General features: G+C 43.7%; 1 protein-coding gene across 2 annotated transcripts; it reads left to right on the top strand.

The window, feature by feature from the left end:
* Positions 1 to 298: 298 nt before the first annotated feature.
* Positions 299 to 27445, top strand: THSD1 (thrombospondin type 1 domain containing 1). 2 transcript variants are annotated; one of them, XM_088159614.1, is made up of 5 exons: positions 299 to 403; positions 6473 to 6611; positions 11907 to 12872; positions 20669 to 20827; positions 25140 to 27445. In XM_088159614.1, exons 2-5 carry the CDS (start codon positions 6554 to 6556, stop codon positions 26513 to 26515), a joined length of 2559 nt encoding a protein of 852 aa, XP_088015740.1. In that variant the 5' UTR covers positions 299 to 403; positions 6473 to 6553; the 3' UTR covers positions 26516 to 27445. The 2 variants fall into 2 exon arrangements, with proteins under 2 accessions (XP_088015740.1, XP_014724356.2); XM_014868870.2 differs by lacking the exon at positions 299 to 403 and adding an exon at positions 660 to 813.
* Positions 27446 to 27664: the final 219 nt, after the last annotated feature.

Below are 27664 nucleotides of genomic sequence, written 5' to 3'. Positions count from 1 at the left end.
AGGGCCCTCACCGGGGCGGGCCGCGGGCTCAGCCCAGAGGCGCACACGAGTCAGGCGCGCCCCTCACGCATCTCCTCTCCCGCAGGGCCGCCGCAGCCCGGCGGGCGGGCGTGTGAGGGCGGTGTGGCCGCGGCGGGGCAGGGCTGGGCTGGGCTGGGCTGGGCCGGGCTGGGCCGGGCCGGGAGCGCCTCGCCGCCAGGGGCGCGGGCTGCCCTCGCTCGGCGCCCGCCGCCGCCCCGCGCCCGCTGACAGCCGCCCGCAGCCGCCATTTAACCCTGCTGCCTCCGCCGCCCCGGGCAGTGAGCGCCCGCCCGCCGCCCCGGGCAGCGCCGGCGCCGTCTCCTCCACGGGAAGGACCGCGCTGTATCCCCGACCCGCCGGCAGCTCCGCCCGCGGCGTGGAGGTGAGCGCGGGGCGGGCGGAGAGGGAGGCGAGCCCGGGGGTGCCAGGGCGCGGGCGGGTCGCTGGGTGCCGAGGGGTGGGACCGTGAGGAGCCCGGGCTGGCCCGGGGGTGGCTGTGGGCGCGGAGTCGGCGGGCACAGGCTGGGAGAGCCGTCGGTCGGAGCGAGCGGAGCCGCGGGATCGCGTCGTGATCGCCGTGACCGCCGTGACGCGCGGTCCTGGAGCTGTTTTAAAGCACCCGTGTGCCGGCAGGTCCCGGCTTTGCCGCTGCCCAGCTCTTCCCTGCGGTCGCCTCTGCCCCGGAGGCAGCGGCCGTCCCGCCCGGAGCCCCGGTGCTCCAGCGCTCTCGAAGTGCCTGGAGCATTGGCACAGGGAGCGACTGCCCCGGTTCCTCACCCGAGTCCGCAATAGGTAGGAAAAATTTTAGTGGTTTTTAGTATGTTTGGTGATTTCTACTTCATGTCAGTCGCTAGACCGGTCGAAACAGTGTGAGTACACGGCAAACCCAGGGCAAAGCGCAGGAGAAAGCTTCCCAATTCTCTTTTTAATACTGATACTTCATGGTATTTCCTACCTGCTTCTCTAAAAAACTTCTGTTGTATCAGCTGTGCCATGTATGTTCTCCATACGATGATCTTCGTTATAAACTCCACCAAAAGGGCAGTTCCAGTAACAGTGGACAGTATAATTTTTTATTTTTTTTTTTAAGAGATTCTGAAGGGGAAAGGAAAGAATGGATAACTGCGTTCATTCCTTTATGCCATAAATTCTCATCTAATGTATTTAATTCTTTGCATTTTTTATTTATTATTGCTCGAATACCTTCCCAAATCTCCTTTTGCTTAATAAAGTTATTTTCACTGTACATTTTCCGAAGTAAATATCATCCCTATACTGTCTATTGTAAGCCCTTCGGTTTCAAAGGACAGATGTTGCTGGCCAGCCTGTTCTTGAATTGTGTTAATATCAAAAGGAGCTGAGAAATCCCAGGATTTTGTGAGATCTGACACTAAATGTTAATGAAAATGGGCTTTACCAGCTAATTGTTGTTTTTTTTCCTTGCACACGGAGGATCTGGTGCTGTCAGTTTCAGCCCAGTGAATTTAGATGCATAATTTTAATGAAGTCATTATCTGATAGCAATGTAAAATTGTCGGATGTGTAAATAAGAATGAAAGATGCCTTTGAGGATGTCAGCTCCAGCCCCCTGCTGTGGCAGACATCACATAGACACTTTCCTGGCTAAACTAAATATCTTCTCAGAAGTGGCATATCTTTGGCCCTGACCACTCTGGCTGGTCAGCAGTGATTAGATTTTGATAAAATGTGATGCATAAGTTGAGGTGTTCTCTCTTTACTGTCAAAGTGGAGAGATTATATGGGAGGTTTTGAAATTCCCAGCAGGTGGTAACGCTTCAATAGCTGCCTAATCCCATTGCAATAAGCGTATGATGGTTGAAAATAATTAATCTCTTTTCCAACATACAGATAAAATATGAAGAAATCCTTAAATCTGAGGAAATGTTGCAGATACACATTTCTTTTTGCTGTTAGTGCTGCTTGTGAAATGTAGGGAGGATTTAGGGACTTTCAGGCTTTTCTGTCTGTAGCCTATTTTGCCATCAGCCTCTCATACATAGCCAGAACTATGCAGATTTTGGGTTGCAAATACAACTGAAAAATCTATAAAGGATTTTTTTTCTCTCCCTAGTTCCAGTAAGTATACAGACCCTGGCTGGTCCATCAGAGTGCCTGGGGTAGGTGCTGCTGCCTGGGGCAGTGCTTGGGGCAGGGGCAGGTTGGTTCCAAGAGGATCACTCCTCAGCCTGACACCATACGGCTCCCACACACACTCACTCCTTCCCTACGCCCTTTTCCCACCGTGTGCCCTAAGCCAGGGGGGTTCTGTGCCATGGCTTCACCTGCAGCTGTGGGGTTGGTGGGACAAGGAGAGAGCAGGGCTGTGCTCAGACGAGAGATAGGCAAGAACAGGCCTGTTACCGAAGGAGGGTGGGAGCTAGGGCAGGGGAGGGCTCAGCTCTTGGTGGGGATTTGCAAAGAGGAAGAGGACTGAGGGTACTTATGGGTAGACAAAATATGGGATCCATCTGTGGCATTTCCTTTGCATGAATGAGGCTCCAGAGCACAGACATTTTGAGTGCCATGGATTTGTGTTCTCATTAAGCTCCATGCTTGGTCATGGAGTGTCTGATTAATTCCTGATGGCCCTTTCTTAGCTACGTGGTTTATTTGCCTCTCATCTCCCTAATGAAGGGGGAGTAGGCACTGAATGCTCTGCTGTTGCAGTTGGTGAAGGTGATAACTGCTAAATAAGCAGGTGACAGCTCTCAGAAGAGGTGGCTGGTGTCTGAAATGTCGTGTCTGCGCTGCAGCCTTGGATACTGCTGCAAAAATACTAGGAGTCATGAATCCAGTTGGCTTGGAGTTTTTTGTTGGTTTGGTTAGTTTGGTTTATTTTAGAGTTTTTTGTAAAACCAAATCCCAATATACTTTATGGTTTTAATGATGTAGGGAAATAGGGACTTTAAAAAATAGATTAATATATATGATTCTAATAGGCAGTCTTGTAGCCTATTCTGTAACTTATTTGCAAAAAATATTGTAAATACAATTTCAAATTTCACATCCAGCTCTTACATGGTTTGTGACACTGTGGTGCCTGCAAACCTCCCAGCTGATGAGGATTTATTCTTGTAGCCCTCATAGCAGATAGTGAGATACGCTCTCCAGTGGAGAGCTATGCCACAGGAAAACTAAGAGATGTGACCAAGATAGCACAGGAAATCTGCTGCAGAGCGGGGACTCAAAGTTTTCCCGTGTCATTTGCGTTGCACACAAGCCTCTTGGTCTTTGCTTCCGAAGCGCTTTATGGCTTATGCCCTCCTCATCTGTCATTTTAAATTCCCTTTGGAGAGGAAGTCTTCCACTTCCAATCAGCCCATTACAGTGTCTCTTGGAAGAAGAAAGCATCTTTTTATGTTGCTGTGCTTCTGCTGCATTCCGCACAATAGAGCCTCAGTTCATGCTTGTCCACGAGAGCAATAAATTTAAAAAGCCAATTATTTGAAGTCTGATAGCTTTCTCCGTTCCATAATTTTTATCTCATTAAGTTAATGAACTTGAGGTAGAAGATCTGAATAGAGTAGAAACCATTTAAATGTACTTCAAAAAGCAAGATTTTATGAGTGTGAAAAAAGGAAAAATATTAGAGCAGGGGGCAAATATAGAGAGAATTTGGAAGAAGGCCTAAAAATGAGAAGAAATCTAGAAAGAAATTGACTTCGAGAAGATAGAGAGGAGAGGGGAAAATTCTGAACTGTACCTAGAGGTCAGTGTAAGGCCTGTCCGAAACTGAGATGAGGCAAGATGAAGGAAAAGTGAAGGAGGGGAGAGGAACAAACCTGTGCAGAAAGAGAGGAGTACGGGGCCACTACTACACCAGAAATGAGCTGGCAATCCTTGCATTTAGAGGTGCTGTTGGAATTCAGCTAGCAAAGGTGCAAAAGCTCAGGGAGGGCTTCATGGAGCACTTTAATTGGAGCTTTGTTCAAAGGTAGGGCTGTACTGCAGCCGGTAGCAGCTGCCTGTGTGTGAGGTGGGAGGGCTCCTGCTGCAATCCAGTTGCTGCAGAGGCGTGCGGAGGGTGAAGTAGCCCCGGGCTAGGCTTCCAGAGGTACCTGATCTCACTAATTGGAAGTTAGTTTTGGTACAGTTTCAAATACTCCAGTTCTAGCCTGGGTGTTACCCGCACTGCATGCCGGAATCTTTTCCCAAGTGAGCCAAGATAATGCAGGAGGAAGGTTGAGAGGGAAGGAGGTTTTGGTGTGACGAATGATTGGTGTTACCGAAACACCCATGGGCTCTCTGGCACTGGGCTCCATCCATAGGCTTGGTTAGAAAGAGTCTCTGTCCTGAAAAGTCTTTGCTATAAATACAGAGTGTGAAAGATAGATTGGAAAGGAGGGGAGCAGATTAATGCTGCAGTTTGCTGACATTATGTCTGGCAGTGGCAGGAATAGGAGCAGAAGTCAGGTCTGGTCCCTGTGCCTCCCGCTGGCACCCTGTTTCATGAACCTCGCTGCTTTTTCCCTTGGTTGGGCTGATGTGCAAATTAAGATATAAGGCAACTACCTCAAGAGTGCTCTCCTACACAGGCTTTTTTCTTTTTTCCTGAGCATTTAGTCTCCTTTCCATAACTTCATTTCCTCTGTGCAGTGTGTCGCTCATTAGACTGAGATTAGAATTATTTGAATTTCATCCATCAATGTGTGACTTTCTGAAAAAAGTATTTGTAAAAGCCATTTGAAGACTCTACAGCTAGGAAAGCTAGGAATGGAAAGGACCCGTTAAAGTCATCCATCACAGTAGTGGCACAGTGATCAATTTTCTCCCACTTTATTCCAGGGCAGTTTACAGCAGTGCCACATATCTTCTGTTTTCTTTGAGCAGTTAACGCTAGCGGCCAAGACATCTATCACAATTATAATTTTAAACAAAACCTGCTTTTTCTTCTTGGGACTACTTTGATTCTTTGTTTTGATTAACTGATTAGTGATCAATAACGCTACAAGCAAGGAATGATGCTCCTGCTGTGATGCTGCGCCTGCTGCTGGCAGCCGGGGGAGTTCGGGAGCGGCTGTCCCTGGAGGCAGGCTGGCTCCCCGCCGCCCTCCGTCAGCAGCCGCCCCTCTCCTGAGGCACAAGGTTTGCCTTCCTGTAATTTACAGCGTATCAAGTGAAATTGAGGGTGGTGGCAGTATCACTGTCCCTATCTAATGTTTTCTGGAGCCCTGTCAAGTTCCTGGGCCAGATGATGATTATTCCTTTCAGATATGTGCAGCTATTATTGTAATGGGCTTTTACTGAGCAAGGCTGTGCTGCTAGTCTCTTCTTAGAAATTATTCTCTCCAGCCACTTGGCACAGAGAGCAGTTCAAAAAGCTTTCAAGTAACACGTCTGCTGCCTCTTAGTTCAACAAGCCAAGCAGTGTAATTGTTGAAATATCTTATTTGTGATTCCTAAAGACTTACATGATCTTTGCCGTACTTGGTTCCCATGTTTTACCATTATCCTCCACAGTTTTGCTCATTCCTAACTTCTGCCTGCTCCAGTGCCAGATTTCTCTCGTAAAATTAGGTTGTAAACTTAATCGATCAAGACCTTTCTTGCATGTTTATGTGATGGTAAGCACAGTGACACTGACCTACAGGTGCTCCTGTGAAACATAGGAGAGCAATTCTTCTATTTTGAAGTGGTCTCTAAGTAGAATTTTTTTTTTAGATTCCCTCCTACTTACGTTTCTGAGGAAAACTTTTTGGTTTTGCTGCTATCATTGTGCTTCCAATCTATTTTATCTAATTGTTACGAGACTCATAAGGCTAGTTTAAACCACATGGATATAAAATTGTGAAACTTGCCAAAAGAAATCTATTTCTATTGGCTTAGCAAAGGCTGTAGTGAATGTAAACTTGAAAAATTATGGAGGAAAAAGTGGAAGTTAGCACCTTTTCCATCTGATCAGTCGGAATGACATTAAAAGCAGTAATAGATCTTTTATAAATCTGGTAAGAATCCTAGACCTGAATAACAGAGGAGTTCGATGACCATAAAAGTAGTTTGTTGTTGAGCTGCTTTCCTGCTTGAAAGCAGCTGACAAACAATGTGAATTGTGTACCAGCAATAAATCTCCAATATCGGTATGTGCTGAGCTCGGAGTAGTATTTTGTATAAAATACTCATTATTTTGTTATTGTGAACCTTAGTCATAATATATCCACAGCAGCAGTTCCTGCAGTGCAAAGATAAAATTGTTGCTATCTGCCTTTGTTGTTCTGGCTCCGGAGTTGCATTTCAGGATGGAAAATTATTGTACAGTGAGTTGTAGCTGTGCTTACTCAGATGCATTGATGCAGTGTTAGTAATTGCTAGGTAAATGAGAGAAATGTAAATTAATAGTTTATTAATTTTTATTTTTACTTATTAATGGTAGGTCTTTCTTCTTGTGTTTTATGAAGCAAAGTTGACACAGCTGTAATTTTTTAACTTTTAGGTGTTCTTGGAAAACGTGCTGTCACTTTGGAACTGAAAAAGGACATGAGGAGTAAAAGGACCCAGGATCTCACTGGTCAGAATGAAACAGATGTTGAAAGATTTTTCAAATCTATTGTTAGTAGTGCTCTGTGACTATGGTGAGTATTAGAGCTGTCAAGAAAAAACTGTGATGTGCATTCATGAGGTAGTTTTGAATGGTGATGTTTCCAGGTGATCTGTGGAAATGAAATGCTACAGAAGCCACCACTGATAGGCACAGAATTTAGTCTGGATCATGTGCAATAGTTAGGTGGAAAATGCAACGTGCATGAACTGCCCCTTTAGTGTTAGAACCCTTTCCTGATGCAGATTTGCTCAGAGAAATAAATGAGATAAATGAACAAATTTCCATGAGGATCAAGGGACTGGCTATGCTAGAAGCAGTAACTGGAACTCTGCTCTCTTGTAAAATGTACATTTCATAATATTTAATGGACATCATGGAAGATAGGCCTGGTTTAGGTATCCACAGTAGGATAGGTGGAAATCTGCATGGAACTACCTGTTTCTCTCCATTACTAGGAAAGGAACCTGGGTGGTTGGCTCATATGTAAGCATTTACTGTAGAGCCAACGTCCTATGGCTGAGTGAGACCCCATCTGAAGGATCTAAGCTGCCACCCAGAAAACTTTTGAGTACAGCAGAGGTGTTCTGATAGTATATGAAGCCACGGGATGATGTTCATACTCATTCAATCTTAGTCACATAAAATTAGGCAGGTAGTCATAGACAATCAGTCTTGTTTGAGTAGTCCATGTAGAAATCTATACATACTGAAAGCAGCTCTTAGACATCTGCAGGTAAGATGTGTAGAATAAAAAAGCACCTCCTTCTCACCAGCAGCCGTCAAAGGGGGAAGTTATACATCCTAAGTTCAAGTCAGAAACCTGCAAGATGTCTACAAGCTGAGGAGCATCATATGTATGGTGTCTTACCCTTTCCAAAAATGTACTAAGTAAGGAAGTAAGTTGGCAAATTACTTTCTTATTGCAGAGGGAATTAGAAATTCTGAAAATGGGACTCTTTATTCCTAAGCAATTAATATATTTTAGAAAGTTTCATTCCTAGTTTAAAAGCCGGTGTTGTTCTGACAGCTGCAGTACGTTGTCAAACTATGCTGAAGGATTAAGCTGTGCACTGCAGGAGTAAGTACAACGTGGAAAACATGGAAAAAGAAGCGGTTAATCCCCACTTACGGAATGAGCTGTAGCAGGTAGTTCTTGCATCAAACAGCCGAAGATGTCTTACAAAAGAGAGAAACGGACAAAAACAGATGCAGTTTGCTGTCCTTGCATAAGTGAGAAAAATCTGATTATAAGTAATGAATGAATCGTAAATATGCTACCCATTCCTCCGTGTGTCCTCCATCTCTGCTGCAGAGCAAAGATGTAGAGAACCTAGAATTGCATCTTTTAGGTGAATTTGATTCTAGTAGAAGTAAAGCATGTTGTCTATGGCTTTTAGTACCATATCTTGTTTTAATAAGACAGCTACACAGTCCAGGTAGAAACACTGCACTGAGTGGGTAACACAGTGAAGGTAAGTATTAAATACACTGAAGCCAAGGCATGAGATGAATGATTACAATATCCACTGATTCTTGGTGAGCCGATCCTGTAGACATTCACAACTATTGACTCAGAGGTAAAAGCTATTATTCATGAACTTTATAGAGCGTGGCACAGCAAGTAATTACGAGGTGCAGTTAATGAGCTAAATCTCTGCTGCAAACTTTAGGTGCATCAACTTTCACCTTATTTCCAGTTAAAGGGCATCCCACAATTCAGAAAACTGCTTCCAAACAATTCTGCATATATGTATCTTTGAATATTACTATGTATATAGATTTTAGATAACTATTTCACTTATATAGTTGTCTCACTATTTTTAAAGTGATCCAGTATGCTCTGGAAAATTACTGAAATGTTATAAAAAGCCCTAGTGTCCAATTAAACTGTATTCTCATTTCTTAGAAGTTTTACTGATGTTTTTGTTCTACATAGCTCTGTATTACTGATAGCTGACAAGCTAACAGCACAACCCAAGTTGGCTTAAAAACACTTAAAAATAAATAACTGTCTGAATAGCACCCTCAGGTAATTCTTCTTGCTCTTCTGTGAAAACAAGGACTTTTCTTTTAATCTTTTAAAGTGTGAATTCTTACAAAGACTCCTCTGGTTGGTTGTTGGTCTGGACAACCAGACTTCTTTCAATGGGAGACCATTGTAATGACAATGAAAATGATACAAATGCATTCAAAGATGGCCCTGACTGGCTGTCCAAACGATTGGAACTAAGCTTTAGCACATAGCAAAATTATGGGCACATAGTAAGCTGGAGGGCAACTAAAAGAGCTTGCAGTGGAAGCTGGCGCCTTCTGACTGGTGTCTTTCAGAGCATTGTGAAAAATTGCTATGTGGGCTGTCCTAAAGTGTAAAGTTCTTGTTTACCAAACTTGGGGAAAGGATGCTGTGAACTGGGGTGCACCAGCCAGAGCTCTGCAGTGCTGTAACAGCTCACTTTCCTCACTTCCTGAATGATCTGCACTTAGGGTTGATGGACTGCTCCAGAGCAGTCCTCTGCCCTCCCTCCTGCCCTTCCTCCCAACATACAGCGTGGTCTTACTCCTCGTCTCAGCCATTCCAAATAAAAAACACTGCAAGAAGGTCAAGACAGTTGTAAAAGAGAGTAAGGACAAGAAAGCAGTAGGTACAAACATCAGTGCTTTTCATTACTATCGCTTGAATGTTTTTGTTATATATTTAAAGCTTAAAATTGGAATTTTTCATGCTGGATTTTTGCCATGGTCTGATCTCCTTTTCCTTTAATGTTTCAGTGACATTGAATCTAGCTGATTCCCATATAGAGAAATGCATCATTTTGACCACTATCAAAGAAACAAAACCCCAGCAACTCGCAGCCATTTCACTAGGAAACTCTAACACAGCTGTGGGAACTTCACCTTTGTTAGAGTGCTCACAGTGGCCTGGGACATGCTTTCTGCTGCCCTTATAAAGAGTTACCTAGATCTAGTCCAGATCTAAATCCTTGCAGATGACTTTGAGATGAGATTCTCAGAAGGGTCAAGAGTGCCCCAACTTGCACTGGCTCTTCTTGCCAGCTCCATACAACACTGTGCATGCTCCAGCTCAGGGCAAGGATTCCCCAACATTATTGGACAGAAGAGTTGATTGTCCTGTGCTCCCTGATGGAATTCTGGCATTGAGCAAGGAAGCTTGGAATGTGCCAGAGTTAATCGCAGGCCCAAGGAATAGCAGAAGGTAAAAGAGCTATAAGGTAAAGAGATGAGGGCAGGAGTTTGAAGAAGTGTGGTAACAATAATGGAGTTAGGCTAGTACCCAAGAGATACTGAAGGTAGATGCTGGGAGAAACAGGACTGTAAAATACGGGCAGGCACATGTGACAGAGCTAAAACATGAAGCGCAAGGAGAGTGTGTTGCTGGCCAGAGACATATTTCATAGGTGTTTAGGGTCTGTCTCTTACTCTCTGGATGTCCAAGTTGAGATCAGGTTTGCTGCAGTGCCGTGTGCTCGCCACAGCTGCTATGAATGGGATCCTGCTTTGAATTCTGAAGGAACATTGTACTTAAAATCAGGTCCTTGCTTTCACGGGGCACCACAATTAGTTGATACTTGACAGTTTTTACCTTCATGCCTGTGCCTTGGTTCCTAACGCACTAAACAAGAATAGTGACCTCCTCTCATATTTCAGGGATATTAAAAGGATAAAGTCATTAATATTTCTAATGCACTAATACACTACATTAAGAGCACAATAGAAGAATCCATGGGGGAAATGAATAATTCTGTGTTATCAGGATGGATTTTGGATGGTGTGCAGTCAATAATACATAGGACCACCAAAAGAAGAATAACAAAAGAACCATCTGGTAATGAGCACTGTCCATCTGCCAAATGAAGCAGTGTCTCATGGAAATGCAAATGAAAGACTTGAGTTATAGTATATATATGTAAGAGTATATGTATGATTTATATGTGTTAGGCTGTGCATGCTACCTTTCCTCGGACTTTATGTGTGTGGTTGGAGCTGGTTATTTTAAGGACATGTTATAGCTGGTGGCTAGTAATAGGCTCTTTTTTTTATAATGCACACTGCACCCCACCCAGATGTAAATGTCTGTACCCAGTCAGATGAATTTCTTCCTGAAAATTTTTCCTGCTGAGAAGAAAGTGAATCCAAGGTGACTAACTCAAATTGAAGCTTAGAATAGTAGGCGTCTAATATTATGTGAGATGAGTCCTGCTACTCCTGACTGCTGAGTGCTTGCCTTGGCAGTTGCAGTGTTTTTCCAGCAAAGCTTTCTTTGAGGTAATCTTAAGACATGTGTAACAGATTTAACAAGTCAAAGTATTGTTAGTTGATACTACTTATGAAAGGACTGCTTTAACTGAAGTTTACACCTCTGTGGCACCTTCCATCCAAGACTCAGAAGCCTTTCCCCAGACAATTAATTAAATAAAGATGTCTCACAGCACATTCTGTATCTAGAATAGATGTATGCAGTTCCCATTTTTCAGATAACCTTTCTGTGTCTGAAATCCTTAAGGTTCAAACAACAGAGAGAAAGTAGCTGAGCTAAGAACGGAAATGTGATCTTCCCAATTTATTGCTTTAGATAGCATCACTAGTTAGAGCTTGTCTCAGGATAATTTGGCAACTTGCACAAACATGGTCATGCAAGAAGTGAATTTGAAAAGACTGCGCCATTTATAATGAAATGATGTCATTTAGACATGTTCCACCACATCTGAGACAAGAAAAGTGCTGCAGTCACCATCACTGTTATTTTCGGCTCTTTCACTCAAATGTCTGCGATGCAAATGAGCAAAATGAAAGATTCATAAGACAGAGCAAGAGAAAAGGCTTCAAAAAGCATCATGCAGACTTCCTATTCTATTTAACTTGGGAGATATTTTTCATCTGTCTGTAAAAGAAACTACTGTCCTTTTTTGCTAAATTACGGCTGAAGCTGAAAAACAGCTGGCCTCTGAGAAGTGGAGTTTAAGAATCTATAAGTGAAAGAAGTTGGAAAGTTTGAGAATCTATTCTGATAAATTAAGTTTTCTGTTAATCTTTTGGGTGGTTTGTGGTTCGCTTTAAAATACTGCTTTTTACCTTCCTGAACATGTTACTGCAGTGGACTTTGAGGTGCTCCAAATCGCACCCCTGCACAGACAGAGCTGTTGAGCTCTAACTGCTGTACCTAGGACCTTTTTTTTTTTTTGTGATCTGGTTCACTTGAAAAAGATTGAGAGCCACTTTTAATATCCATTTTTAAAATACTTGTTTTCTTCCATAGAAATGATCACTTGTCTGTTTCTTAATACTGTTGTGGAACTTTTCCTTTCAGTTCTTGGTGAAGTGGAGTATCTCCTATTGGAGCACCCGGATCATGTAGCCTTCAGCAATGACACAGTGTCTGTGGAATATCAGTACTACAGTGGTGGTAATGTGACAGCAGAGCCTGTGTCCATCCTTTTACTAGATGCCAGCACAAGTGAGATAATTGCAAGAAAACTGCTTCCAGCAAATCAGTCCCAGGGGACGGTGGTGTTTGAGTGTTTCCATTTCAAGAGTGCTGGTGATTTCTTGTTCAGAATGGTCTCTCCCAGTGACAACAGCAGTGCTGCCCAATGGAGCAGAAGCAGCATGTCGACCCTCCATGTGGAATGGCCTGTATTTCACATTGATTTGAACAGGAGTTCAGAGGTGCTTGGGAGCTCCCTTCAGGTTGGACTTTTTACAAATGAGCAGTTATGTGCCATGAACAAGACTGTGATTTCACTGGATGTGATATTCACCAGCACCCTTTATGAATTCAGAAGAGTAAGCTCTGATGAGACTCTGGGCATTAGAACTAGCAAAGAAATCCCCCTGTCTAGGTCCCAGTGGGTAGAGTTTGATTGCCCACCCATTGGTCAAGAAATATACATCACTGTGTTGCTGAAGTCGTTAGAAACACATTCCATCATTGCCTCCATAGGACCTGTAGATCTCCTCCACAAATTTGGATACAGACTGGTTGTGGCGGCAGAACCTACATGCAAAACTTTGGTTCAGGTCTTCGTAATCTCTCCACCGTGCACTTCTATCAGTGGAAAAATTGTTGTTTATAAAGAGGCTCTCAAGCATCCAAGTCAAAGAACAACTTGGCTGTATGAAAACATCCTTCATGCAGGAGACAACAGGACAGAATTTAACTGTAGTTTGTTTGATGTGGGGAAGAACAAATACTGCTTTGACCTCCTCAATTTCTCAAACCGAAGCTATTTTCCAGCAAGAGTTAAGGAGTGTATGCTGATCCAAAGGCATATGGGTTTGTACTGATGTTTTTCCTTTTTAGCCAAAATCAGCACTCTTCCCAGCCAGCATGGGTAATGATTTTGGGTCTCCTGCACTAGACAAAATAGTTGTAATGTCATATGCGAATGGGAACAAGATAGACTGTTATGTACTGAAATACACAATGACATTTGTTAACAAACGCCACTGCTTAAGTCTGCATTAAATCAATGCTGGGTACCAACTAAAACCTCTTAAGGCATTCTGAATGATGCACCTATCTAGTCAGGCTGAAAATGAAATATGTCCCTCTCAGTGAGGTAAAAAGCTACTGCAGTATATCTGGCCCACTGGAGACTCTAAAGGTAGGATTAGTCTTACCTGCATTTAAGTGTCTAAAAACCAGGGACCCAACATTAAGTAGTTGTGTAGCTTTTTAGTTGAGAGGCATCTTGCATGGGTGATTCATGGGTGTTGAACATATAGGGGCTGAATCCTCACATGGGTGTCTTTACCCATTTGGTGTAGAGGTTTAAAGCCCTACCTGTTAGATGCACAAACTCTGGTGGGATGAGTCAGGATTTGGCTAGAGTGAAAGGCACAGCTGTGTCACTTGGACAGCTGGCGGGTTTTTAAGCAACGTTTCATGTGTCTGCTGCTTAGAAGACCAGGGTGCATTTTCTGACCCATGAGGCTTTCTGGCAGATCATGGGTCATATTCATATAGCCAAACCTTTCCTTGTACGAAAAATTAGAATAGGATAATCTGCCAACTGGGAACTTTGGACCATGATCAGGCATGGTCTGAGAGAGTGCTAGTTGGCAGAAGTCAAAACCATGTATATGTTATGCAGCTACAGCTTTAGAAGTGGCAGTCCATGGTTTGACAGTCTGCAAACAGTTTCATGGCAGAGGAAGCAGATGAGCCAAATACCCTTCTCATCACTCATTTGTGGAAGGCAGCCAGAGAGAGAGATGGGCCATATGTGCACGAGGGAATTGGGATTGGGTTAGGTTGCATTGCCTACACCCTGGAAGGTCAGTGTTCTCATTTGAAGCATGCTTGTGTCTATAGGTAAGGAATTAGTCTTTTCCAACTGCATGCTTCAGAGAGTTTGGATTGAAAGGTTTAAGATGTGCATCATTTTCCTCACCTTCCCACTTTGGTTCCCCTGAAAAGAAAGTGCAGGTACTCTAGCCAAAAAACTGCTGGACAGGTATCTGAGAGGGACCGTGAGGAAACCAGGAGTGTAGGACATGCTCCAGAGCACAGAGTCTCAGACGCAGGCTACCTTAATGAGGTTCCTAGCATCATGTGGTCTTTTTGCTATTTCAGAAATTCTAAAACTGTTAGCTATTTAATTAACTCTCTGTAGTAAAAAAGACCTCTACTTTCAACACATGCCAAACCCAGTATGTAGTTCTCTTCAACTTAACTTCCCATCTGCATTCTCTGTTGGCACTCCCTCTCTTTGGCATAAGAAAGTCTGTCTAAAAAAGAATGGAGGTAATTCTCAAGGAAAAAGGAAGAGAGAATTCTAGTTTTTCATCTGTACCTGGGTGGTATGTTACACTGATACGATCTTGATAATTACCTTAACAGATAAATCATAGCATATGATATAGATATGATTCTGTGCCCAATATTTAACTGTTTTAATTGATGAGATTTACATTAAGCAATGGTTCCCTGCAGTCTGCTCTGTTTCACTGGGTTCCTCAGTAGCCCCGTCCTTACAACCACATTCAAAAGAACCAGGCTATGCCTCTTGAAGAGCAGAGTTAGGTCAATAGCTGCCAAGTTAAGAGTGTCGCATCTACAAAGCCGATGAAAGCGAAGCCACACCATGTAGTCGTAAATAAAATGTCAACCTGAAATTAATTAGACTGCAGCACATCTGACTTTGTGCCTGTATCTGTGAGACTTCAAAGCCTGCAGGCATCGTTTGAAAGGAGCAGGGTGTTCTGGGAGGGGCACATCAGCCTGAAGCCACGACAGACAGAGCAAACCTGCGCTGCCTGTGATGGCCTTCAGCATCCTGGCTCCTTCGGAAGGAGCTCCCCTGAGCCCCCTCACCCTGCTGCAGAGCACTGGGAGGTGCCTTGCTTATGACAGACCCCGATAGCTGTTTGTGTAAAACATGCGACTGCTGCAGAACAGGTGCCTCTCTTCAAGTCTCCTAATTTCTGCTTTGGACTTCCTGAAGTTTAAGGCAAGGAGAGGTGGTAAATCTCGAGTCTGGCCTCCTGTGCAGTGAGGGCCATCATTTTTCATTCAGTTGAGCCCTATAGCTAGTCTTTGCATCTGACTGCCATTTACCCTCCAGAGAGCTATCCAGTATTCTGCTGAAGACACCACAAAACAGACTTTTCTGGTAATTTTTCTCAAGACTATGCTCTGATTTATTTATTCTTTTGAAAAGGGAAACTTTGTGTGTTTCGTAACTAAAGCTAATCTAGCTTCATCCTCTGGTGACTGACTTTTACTCTGTTGCTTTCTGATAGCTGTTTCCTATGTACTGTCTTTTCCTTACAAAGACATTTGCACATCCAGGTCATCTCACTTCTACCAGATTTTCTCAGTGTTCTTTTTAACAAACTGAAAAGATTGAGTCTTTAATTGGAAGGCATTTTCTTCAGGATTTGATTAATTTACTGATGCTGTTTGGCTCCCTTTCTGTGATGATAAACACTCATGTTTATTTGACAACCAGGGTACCAGCTTTGTATGCTGCATTCAGACATCCTTCTCAGTGATGCTGCTTGATCAATAGCACTCTCCCTACCCCAAGCCCTACCTCTGCTTTCATTCCACTGATTGCATTATGCAATTTTCCATAACTTTTGCCCTGTAAACTCTTCTTGAACTGTTTCAATATAGTGTCTGCCATCCTGCAGGTGCAATTTTCATTCTTTCTTCCTATATTTTTCGCTTTGCTGATTTAGGATCTATTTTTCTTTAATTATCCTAACTTAGCAAGTACCTTATGTTGCTCCATACAACTGCACTATCTGTGTATGTCATTACAGGAGTGACATATTTTCTCAATAATGGTTTATATTTATTTTCATGGCAACTAGGGAAGCACTGAGCCTTATACTAATCCCCTTGGAATCTCTCCAAGTGCATTCTCATTCAGTGATGGTTTTCTGTTGACAGTTGCATATCCAATCTGTCACTCAGCCAGTTCTTACTTCATTTAGCATATGCTCTATTGTTACGAAGCAGAGATGTTTTGTGAAAGATCAAAGTTCCTAAATCATTAAAATGATCTTCATCCAAACCACAGATGATGAGATAAAAGGTGATTTTGCCACATCTATTTTCCATAAATCAGATATGAGTTATATTCCTGATACTTTGTCAGTCCTGCTCTTTACTTCTCATTCAGGCCAAGTTTAGTACAGCTTTTTGGAACAGGAATCTGACTTGTGTTTGGAGTAGGAAGGAGAAATCTCCTAGTGACCCTGAGTGGGCCAGGTCAGCAGCTCTTTGAGCCCAGGCCGTCAGCTTCAGAAAAAGTGTCACAAAAAACTTACGCTATCCAAGACTGTGAATATATCTATTAAAGGTGGGGAATACATCTGTTAATTGTGAGACAGCACTTGTGCAGTTTTCTGTAGACTTTCACTGGAGAATCTGTAAAAAAATTACCAGTGAGATGTGTCACTTCATTCATCTTGGTTGACTCTTCACTGTTTGACAGAGGAATATGCAGCTCATTTTTTCCCCAGTGTTTGACTGGATTATTGGGATGTCTGAGGTAGGAGACTCTGTTAGATCATTTTATACAGCAGCAGATGCATTACAGGCTCATTCTTTTCCATGCTTAATCCTGTGCTTTTCTCATCTGGGATTTAAGTGTCCCCAGCAGTGAGACTTCTCCTCTCCTTAGAAGGTTGTTCTGTGTTGTAGCCTGTATCCTGCTTGAAACATTCAGGACAAGACTGATAATATTAATCAGTAGTGCTAAAGCATAGGAAAAGGCACATTTTTTTAATATATTTCTGGTGCTAATTAACTTTCTTTGCCAGTTCTTAGTTACACTCTAGAGACGAATTTCAACTTCAGTGTGACTTACAGTGAAGTCTCTTGCAGCTGCCTACAGTACAAATGAATTTTGTTAATCTGATTTTTGCTAGCTGTCAAAAAAAAAAATATTGGGATGTTGGCAGGGCATAAGAAATGGAGCCGTTGCCTGAAAAGGGAAAGAGTAAGGTGTGGGAAGACCTTCTAAAAAGAGAAGTGGTCAGTAAAGGAGGAGAGGAGTAAATGGAGCATCTAGAGGTCAGGCAGGGATGTACAATTTCTGTCAAAGTTTTGCTTCCTGAGTAAGACTGTGAACCAGATCTGCTTGTTGGTAGGAAAGTCTGGGAACCAATTAGCTCTGTTGCCTGAATGTAGAGAACACCTGGGTTGGATGTTTATGTAGAAACAGGCATATGCAGAGGATCTGGGTATGCCAGGGCTAGTTTGTACCCCATCCACTTTTCCTGTGTTAGTAAATGCTTCATCTCCACACATTAGGAATAAATCAGGTTTTAGTCACTTACAGACTCAGCTTCTGGAAAAAAATAGGCTGTGCCTCCCCATTTCTTAACAATGCCTGTTTGTGGGGAAAAGAATCTAATATTCCCTGAGTGTAGGATTTCTTTCTTTAAAGGGATTCTTGTCCTTTCATTGTCCAAATTAGTAACCTGTTGAAACATGCCACCATTTCAGTGCATTTTCATGGAAGGTTGAGAGGTTGTTTTCCAAGGTCTTGTCTAAACACCAATACAATATATGTAAATACATTCTCAGGACCTAAAAACTGATCTCAGTTTCCAAAAATATCCTGCAGTCTCCTTGTCTAGCGTAGCTATTTACATGAATCTGTCAGTAATCAGTGATTTTTGTCCCACACCACTGCCTGGTTGAAGTGTTCAGGACTGTTGTGTGTGTCAGGCTGGAAGGATGATGCTGAGTGTCCCGTACTGACTGTACTGATGGACAGCACTGTGTGCACAAAATCTTGTGAACATGAAAATCTGAGGGGAGAATTTATGCAAAGCAATAATTAACACAGTTAATTGCATTTATCTTTCATGTTGGCAGATCTACCAACTGTCAGCTATTTCAAAATAACTCATCAGTTAGATGTTTTCACGTTGATAATTGATTCCTCAATTGTGTGTGAAGAAACCTCACGCTTATTAGAGCTAGTTTGCAGTGCATACCTTCTGGTTTTTCCCCTGGCACTTTAAATCTGTTTGTCTTAAATGGAGGTTAATAATTTCATTTCCTTGGGGAAGAATAAACTATGCTTCATTTTCTTTTACATTCTGGCAATTACAGGGGATTGCAAAGCAAGATGCAGGAGTTTAACTCTCCCATCTTTCATGGGAGCTGGAACATTTCTTGCTCTCCTACTGTTTGAGGCATATTTCTTAGCCCCAAAGCTATGGATGCCAAGTGTTTTTGCTAAGGAACTCTATACCTTTAGCCAAAGTCCAAGTCAATGAAAAGTGTCCTGGAGCAATGGGCACATCTTAGGTTTGACGTCAGTGTTGGAAAATTACTCCTCCTAAATGTTCTTGTATGCTGAAACCCACAGGCATCAATGTGGAGACTGTTGAGCACCCTCTGCTATCACCAGTGTTAGCACTGAAGGCAACTAGAACCTTTCTGAGCCTGGCTCTGCATCTGACTTTAATTAACAGAAGTTTAAATGCGCAGGAAATGTGGGGAGAGGGAAACAAGTTAGCTCATGCACTGGAAATTATGACAGGAGTTCACCAAGCTACTCACACAGAGTCTCTAGGTGTACAAGGAGATAGGTCCTTCAACTAGCCCCTCAGCCAGTGCGAGGGACACTGCTGGAGTCCTTCATGATTCTCATATGAAGAAAACTGTTGTGAGATCCTATGATATATATGATACCATGAAGTCTTTTTGAGAAGGCATCAATGAGCCTTGACTGACTATTGATTATGAACATTTTTTCTTCCCGCCTTCAGTAATAGCTTTGCTCGCTAACTGACGTGATTTTGCAAGCTGTCCATAGTCTGTACCTTTGTGGGACTCCTTATCCCAACGAACTTCCTCAGTTACCTGCTTCTTGGCATCCTCTGATTCCTTGACACCATACACTTGCTTCATTTTGCACTTCACTGGGAACTGACATGGCTGCAAACTGAAGCAGGAGTCTGAAGGCTCAGCCTGCCTTTGGGCTCATCACCAGCTCCAGAGACAGTGGAGTGAAAGCTGAGAGGTGCACAAAGAGCACAAAGTGAAATACAGCCTGGGATGTTGCACTATTGTGGTGGAGTCGATGACAAACAGCCAGGGTGGTCGCTTGATGTTGTGTGGGCTTAGAGCCTCAGCAGCACCAGGGTGTCTTGTCATGCCTATCTCTCCTCTGCGTTAGGCCAGGCAGATGTCCTGGGGCATGCAGGCACACAAATGTGTGTGAGTGTGTGCCCACACACGCTCTGCAGCTGTGGCTGGCAGCACAAGTGTCAGCTCAAACTGTGGGGCCCCATCCTGCAGTGCATGTGGGAACCTGCACCAGGAGGGCAGCCCCACTGGTCCTCTTAGGCTGCTCAGATTAATGCTGACATGCTCACAAAAGTGTATAGGAAAGGGCCCAAAGCAGTTACAATTTCATGTTTTTTGAAACACGGCTGTATTTATTCTTGCTAGAGACATTTAAAATAATAACACACTAGGAACAATACAGCAATCAATAAAACATGAAATCATAAAGCCATTTTCAGTCATACAACACTCTCTAGTGCTTTAACATCATAACTTGATTAAGGACTTGGGGCATGCTGGCAGCAGTAATAAAATTAAAAATCATGGCTTGTGTTGACAGTAGCAACACCATAAATTATCTAAAAGAGCAAAGTTTAATAATATTAATTTATTATTAATAAAATTTTTAGATAATTTATTTAGCAGTTTTTCTACTTTTTCTGTGAGCAATGAAATGAAGTTAAGTAGTCTATTGTTCTTCTTTCTGTCAAAGTCAACTGACTTATAGGAGCATCCCCAGAGCTTTTATTTTTAAAGCTTGCACCTGAACTCATGCATTAGTTTGGAATTTAAAGTTGTGGCCCTGCCTCAGTGTCACAGCTGTCAGATAGGGGCAGGGTTCTCAGTGCTGTAAAGCTCGAATGTGGAGATCACTGGATGAGGATGTTGTCTAAGAAAAAGGATTTTATTACACTTTAAAAAATGATAGTGTTAGAACCTGAGTCTGCCTCCACTTAAAATAAATAAATGAACGTGCAAAATTTCATCCTGAGTTAATTGCCTAACCATAAGCAATAAAACAATAAAGACCTGTAAGTTGTCAGATGAATGATTCAATAACATGCTTGTGTGCTGAGAAGAAAATAAAGAGTAAAGTGATGTTGCCATTTCATTAGGCTTTGTAGGCTTATCATCCTGTCACAGTCATATAAATCAGCAGTAACTGTACTTCATTCAATCAAGTTATCCTGCTGTAAATGCACTGTTTGTCAGGCAGGAATTGGATGAATATATAAATTACCAGTCCACTTCACAGATCTGTGGATTCATTTCCTTTTGCTGTTGTTCCAGGCAGAGCCTGCCTGCCAGTTGACTGACCACTGTGTTGCAGGCTGACACTGGGGTGAAAACAGGAAAACAACAAGTGGAAGCTTTGGCTCGTCCCTGCATGCTGCTTGCTTTTTTGGTCTTGCTGTTTGCATTGTTTGCTTATTTATTGCTGTTTTTCTCAAAAAGAAGACAAATGGCTATGTCTTTAAAGGTAAGGACACAGACACGTTCCTCATTGCTGTGATCTTGTGTATTTGTAGAAACGTGGAGCCGGTGGCAGCCGTGGAGCCCGTGCAGTGTCACCTGTGGGGACGGCATCCGGGAGCGCTTCCGAGAGTGCCTCACCTCCTCGCCGGCAAAACCAGGCTGTGCTGGATCGCCAAGGGAGACTTCCCTGTGCTCGCTGGAGGAGTGTGTGTGTATGTAGCTCTGCTGTCCTATTCCCCTGGTCGTGTGACTGCACTGGCAAAAGCAAAGTGACTCTCTTTCAGTCATACTGATCTGGGGGGCTGTCACACTCCTGTGGTTGATGGAGTAGGGCAGGAGCCTCTGTGCATTTGATTGTGAGACACTGGAGATAAGACTCCAAGGCATAGTATCTCTGAATGCTGTGGGTGCAGTGGAAGCAGTTTAAAATCTCCAGGATGGTCCGGGAATGGAGAAGTCCTGAAAGAGAAATCTTGGGGCTATCAGAACATGTTCAGTAGTGAAAGTCAGAGACTCCAATAGTGGAGTCTTTAATAGTGGAAAGCTCTTAAAAAGTTAAAGTCAGTTAAAAAGGGGTGCTGGTTCCAGCTGGGACCTGTGGTGTGAGGTTGCCATTCTGTGAGTTTTTTGAGATGGCAGTGCCAGGTCTCCCTCTGCTCCAGCCTGCCACTGCTGCTGGCCTGTGGCAGGGCAGGCTGGCTGTTACAGAGCCTTTATAAACCCTTGCCTATTGGTAACAACTGGCCACTGCTGGCAGGTGGCAAGTGGGTGCAGATACAAGAGACCTGAGCCTTCTATAAGATTATAAGTGGATTACAACAGCCACATGGTCCCCAGTGAGGCGGGATGAGGCTGTGCCAGCACCTGACAGCCACTGTTGAGGGTCATGAGAAGTGCCCTCTTTTAGCAGGCTACTGGTGCTCAGTCTGTGCAAAACTTTTGCTTCTTGCAAACTCCATGCTGAAGAGTGTGCTGATGCCAAGGGACTACAGAGACCAGAAAGCTGATACACAAGCTCCAGTGTCTTTATGTCCCACAGGTGCCACAGGGGGCAGAGATGGGGAAGGAAAGATGCCCAGGAACTGTGTAGGCTCCTAGGATCTCAGACTATAATTTAACAGATATTTTAAGCTATTACAAAGTGACCAATGCCTTATTCCTTGCTTTGGCTGCTTGTGGACACTTCTTTCTGCTTGCAAAGGTACAATGTGTAGAACTGGAATGGAGGCAGCTAAAAAATGGGGAGTTGTTTAGCACATGGCCACTGTGGTGCTTGTGCCACTGAAAAGGAAAGGACAGCAGGGGGAGAGAATGTGCAGCTGGAGCAGAAAGAGGGGAGAACTATGTTTTTTATGGAAGTGTTGGTTTGAATCAACCAGCTTCAATGTGTCTTAAGGATGAAGGCCTCAGAAGTATACAGGCAGGACTGAAATGTGTTGTGAAACACAGCAGGAAATGGGTTGTATTTAACAAAAGTTTGGGTGAATGGAAAATACTAAAAATTATATTCCATCAAGCCAGGTATGGTGTGTTGTCAGTGTTCATGAAGCACTGGGAATATTTTAATAGGTCTAATGTTTTTAATGACTTGAAAATGCGGCCATGTTGCTTATTTAGTAAAGCTGTGAGTGAAAGCAGAGAGGAACAACTTAGATGCTTTGGGCTCCCACCTTAAACGAGCCCTGCTCTAGTTGTCTTCTCTATTCCAGACTCTCTGAGGCTGCTGTAGGCAGTAATGCCACCACCAAAACGCAGTAGGGGGTTGTTAGTGTTTTTCCAAAGCTGCTGTTGAGCTGTATCCCATGCCTTCTGACTATCTGATGGAGAGGTATGTCTGTAAGTATATAATTTAGTTTGGCTCCTTGCTAGCCAGTTTCACACCTCTGGAGCTCAGAGAGCCGTCCTGGTGCAGGGAGATTACTGGAGGGGGTTCCCTGCATGCAGAGCATGTGCTGGAAACACGATTTGTGTATGGACCTTGCTTTGCATGCATGGAGGTGACAGGCCTCTGGTGCTTCTCAGAGGGCTCACTCCTCCTATGCAGGTGTGCAGTTGTAAAAGGTGTATGATGATTTCTAGCCATCCTGTGCATACACTGCACACACCTGTGGCACTCTGGTTGGACTCAGCAAGCCTGAACAATCCCTGGATTCCAGTGAGGTCTCTGGGTTAATAAGCAGGGTTAATACGTAGAGAATACAGATGCAAAGCAGGCCTGCATCTGCAGCCATTGCTGTGGGATCTGGAGGAAATACCTCGCTTCTGTCTTGCACGTGGTTTCTAATCCTCCTGCTCCCACATGGGGCAGCTTCCTTTACAGAATCACATGCATGATTTCATCCCATTGAATCTCAGCTTGCTCAAGAAGTGATTTGACACTGTGACTTTACAATGTTCATCCACTGCCTGATCTCAAGCTGGGAGTGTTATCCTCACCTTTCCCACTCCGGCTGTCTGCAGCTTTCGGAATAAGACAGGTTCTGTGTCCAGCATAACTCTGCAGTCACTAGTCCAGCAGATGGAGCAAATGGCTGAATGAGCAAGGCCAGCAAGTGGTGCAGGGGCCAAAGAGGTGCAGGGAGAAGCGAACCATAGGGACCCCATCCTGTTTGGAAGCTCACAGTTCCTTGCTGTTCACTGTGTACCGCAAACAATGCAGCACAGCGTGCATTACAAATAGAGAATGGAGTATTTGGAAAATATCCATAAGCAAACATGACTGAGAGAAGGATGAGAAATGAATGAATTGCTTTGCTGCAGTGGTATTGAACAGTGGCCCTGCCTGTTTCCCTGAGGTCAGCTTGTTCACTCCCTGCTCAGACGTCCAGAACAGCAGTGCTCCAGGCTCTGGCACAGGGGCATTGGACTGAGTGCAAGTTTTAGAGATCCTCCTACAAGATTCAGCAGTCAGTGGTCTTGCTTTAAGCTGGATTCAAGCTGTCAGAGTGACACAAAGATCAAAGTAAATCCAATGGCAGGATTTTTAGAGGACTTGGGATTGTTAGGTAGCCCTGAAACAGGGAAGTGGATCTCCTTTCCAGCCCAGCATCCTGCACATCTGTTCTGTAGCAGCCCAAGACCTTCTGGCCTGTGTTCATCAGTGCATTTGTGCATCCTGCCCACCTAACAGCTGCACTACCAACTTGCTCTTGAATGTGTGTTCTTCTGAATTATGGGAAGTACATGGTGTCCAGTTCTTGTTATTCTGTAGTCACATTTCCTATTCTTGGACAGTCACTGTGGTGAAGGCAGGAGCACCTGCCAAGTTTTACAGTTGACTGTCAGTCTGATGGAAGGCTTTGGGTTCTGGATAAAACTGGAGACTAGGGCAGGGTTGTTCAGTGGTTTCATTTGAGCTCACAACTTCATGGCCAGCTCTTGTCAACTGCTACTAATCAGCCTTGTTCTCCAACACAGTCTTCATGGCTTTATGGAGCTGATGTCTGACCAGAAGAATTTGGGCAGATACTAAAATTAGATACTGGACCAATTAATCCACTTTCAACCATGCTGTATTCTGCTCAAGATTACACCTGAAATGCTTGAGACCTCATTCAAAAAAAGAATTACCAATTTGTCATTGGTTCAGCCGTCTGTAATGGGGTGGAATGGGCAAGTGAGAGGTTTAAACAAGGCTGTGGATAGTTCTGAGATTGTCACGTTACAGGTTAGAATCATAGAATATCTCAAATTGGAAGTGGCCCATAAGAATCATTGAGTCCAACTCCCTGCTCCCCCAGGACTACTAGAGCTAAACCGTATGACTGAGAGCATTGTCCAGATAGTCTGTGAATTTTGGCCATGATAACTTCCCTAGGGCACCTGTCCCAGTGGCTAATTATCCTGTCAGTGAAGAAAGGTTTGCAGGGTATTCTTCCCTGTTTGAAGTCCCATCTCCAGTTCACAACAGAAAGGTATCAATAGTAGAATGCTGGAGAAAGAGCAATGGCACTTGGAAAGTTTGCTGTGGCATGGGAAGGTTTTGTCTTTTGGGACTGTGGCACCAGACAGTGGTAGAAGCATCCTCAAAGGACTGCTTTGAAAAGTTACATTGCCTCTCCTGGTGCTGCCTCTCTCTTCAAACTCATTTCAATTCTCACACACACTTGGGCTCTCCTAAAAATAGTTTTAAAGTGATAACTGAAGTACTAGCCTGGGTTGAATTATTTTTACCCCCTTTATATAACTTTTCACAAGGAATCTAAATGTTCTTCATAACGAAAGGCAAACAGAGTTCCTCCATTTTACAGGTATTTAGGAATACCTTATGGAAATGGCAGAGGAGGGAAAAACAATTATTATATTTAAAAGGTTTGTGGGAGCCTTGGTTTAAAGTAAGTAGATGTTTGTGCCAGTTTGAAGTCATCAAGTAGTAAGTCATCTCCAATGAGCAAATTCTAATGGCAGACAACTTCCTATACTGTATTAATGGCTTCTTTTCCTTGGTAGTAAAGTATCCAGCCTCAAATACCAAAATGTTGCTGCCAGTGCAACTCTGACAGATGTGTGTGCTCTTTCTTACAGCTGTCCAGCCTCCCACCCCACCTTCTGTTCAGCCAGGAGAGGACCAGAAAGCAAATAATATAGTTACTATCACAGGTATCTCGCTGTGCTTGTTCATCATCTTTGCCACTGTTCTTATCACCCTCTGGAGGAAGCTCTGCAGAGCTCAGAAATGCAGCACCACTGTCCGACGAAACTCCGTCCATTCCCCTGGTTTCCGGAAAAACTCCGACGAGGAGAACATCTGCCAAGGCAACAAGCAACGGGACAGCTTTGCTGAAGGAGGGGATGCCCCTGTTAACATTCCCCTAACCTACAGGCGAAGCCTCCAGTTTGCCCAAGAAGATGATGCCTCTGGAAGTGAAAACTTTCAGCCAAATGCCCAAAAAATAATCCCTCCAATTTTCAGCTACCGCCTGGCACAGCAGCAGCTGAAAGAGATGAAGAAGAAAGGCCTGACAGAGACCACTAAGGTGTACCATGTCTCTCAGAATCCTCTCACGGACACAGTTCTTGGTGCCACCACGATGCTTCCCATGAGTGGGGAAAACCAAGAAGAGGTGGCAGCAAACAAATTTCGGATCAAATCTCCGTTTCTGGACCAGCCAGCCAGTCAACCCAAATTCCTGGGAGAAGGCTCTCACCCTAGGCTGGATTTTCCATTCTCACAGGCCAATCCTGCAATGAGCCCTACCCAAACCTTGGTAAGAAGAGGTCATTCCAAGCACCAGGATAACAGAGTGGATTTGCCTGAGAGGGGCTGTCACAGAAACTCACAGTTCAGAAGAACAGCCAGTTTCCATGAAACTAAAAAGGCCAGGCCTTTCAGAGAGAGAAGCATGTCCACTCTCACACCTCGACAGACTCCTCTCTACAACTCCAGGACCAGGACGTGGGACCAGGGTCTGGAGGACAGGGCACGGCCGAAATCAAGAAACGCTAATCCAACTTGTGAAAAGCTGGATCAGCCCCACAGCACTGTGCTGGGGTGTGAACCACAGGGCCATGGCACAAAGCCGCACCACAGGGCGGGTCCCCCAGTGAGGAAGCTGGACCTGATCACAGACCGCCAGCCTGCTGGCCAGGAGAAGGCAGCTGAGAGGCCTGAGCCCAGCCGAAGTAAGAGGGGCCCTTCACCTAACCCCAAAGGTGTGTGGCGGAAAGAAACAGGCCCAAATGGCAAAGATATTTCCCAGAGAGGCCTAAGCATCAGCCCTGCCCAGCATCGAAGGGACAAGTGCCAGAGCTTCCCCTTGGACCCCGAGTTTGCCTTTTATGACAATTCTACTTTTGGCTTAACTGAGGCAGAGCAGCAGATGATCGACCTCCCTGGGTATTTTGGCTCAAATGAAGAAGATGAAACAAGTACTCTGAGCATTGAGAAGCTGGTGATCTGAGTGACTCATTGCAGCCCTGCAGGAGTGGCATGCGTGGGAGAGGATCTGCAGGATCAGTTGGCTTCTGGTGGAAGAAAGTGCAGGAATCACGTTACCTCCACACACAGCAGGAGGGGATAATACCCCAGGTCTGGCTTGTGGGAAGATATTCCTTTCTAATTACTGAAAAGTGCTTTCATAGAATTATTTTTTGTATGTATGTGTGTACAAGGCACACAAAGTACCCTGGGAAAGAACGTGTGAGTTAAGGTGTGGCGCAGGAATAGCCAATAGATTTTATTGTGTAAAGCAGTCATGTTTTGTGCATTATACATGATGAGTGCCACTGACATTTCCCATCTTGTGGACTGTGTACTGGTAGACTGTTAGATACTGAAGCATCCACTGTCCAGCACTCTCAACCATCTGCCCTGATTAGTGAATCATTTCCCATCTAGAAAGCACAAAGCTCAAGCTGTGAGCAGTTTTCATCATTTTTCTGATAGTAATCAGTGAACTGTGTTGATTTGTCATTGTTGCTCAAATAACTCATATGGTAGGGGGTTTTTAGCTGGTTGCATAAAAATGCAAACAATTGATGCTGAATCCCTGAATGAATTTAAACTTGAGGAGGCATTTTCATCATTCAAGACTTTGATATTTTCTTACTGTAAATATTTATATCAAGAAAACAATGTACAAATATTTGCAGGAAATTAGTACAAAAGGCATGCTTACAGGGAGGGCAAGGAAAACAGGTGATCAGATTTTAGTCCTCACAGAAATGTTACCCGCAGCATGTTACCTGTAAAAAGCAGGGAGAGAACTGTTGAATTATGCATCCTTTCCATAGTCATCCTTTGCTTTATTAAAATTTTTAAGTGTAAATATGATGACAATAATACTACTATGGCAAGCTCAAAATAAATTATGAACAAAGCAAGCAAACAAGATTATTTGATTAATACCTGTTCTGGGAACAAAAAATAAAATGACTTGACAATGTCTGGTGATTCACAGAGAATCTTATAGAATCATTTACATTGGAAAAGACCTCTAAAATCATTAAGTCCAACTGTTAACATAACACCACTGTGTTCACCACTAAACTATATCCCTTAACTGCCACATCCACACACCTTTTGAAAACTTCCAAGGACAGTGATTCTA

This window comes from Sturnus vulgaris, chromosome 2 (assembly GCF_052056855.1).
Source record: "Sturnus vulgaris isolate bStuVul1 chromosome 2, bStuVul1.hap1, whole genome shotgun sequence".
Taxonomy (NCBI): domain Eukaryota; kingdom Metazoa; phylum Chordata; class Aves; order Passeriformes; family Sturnidae; genus Sturnus; species Sturnus vulgaris.
This window is presented reverse-complemented; position numbering and strand designations above follow the sequence as displayed.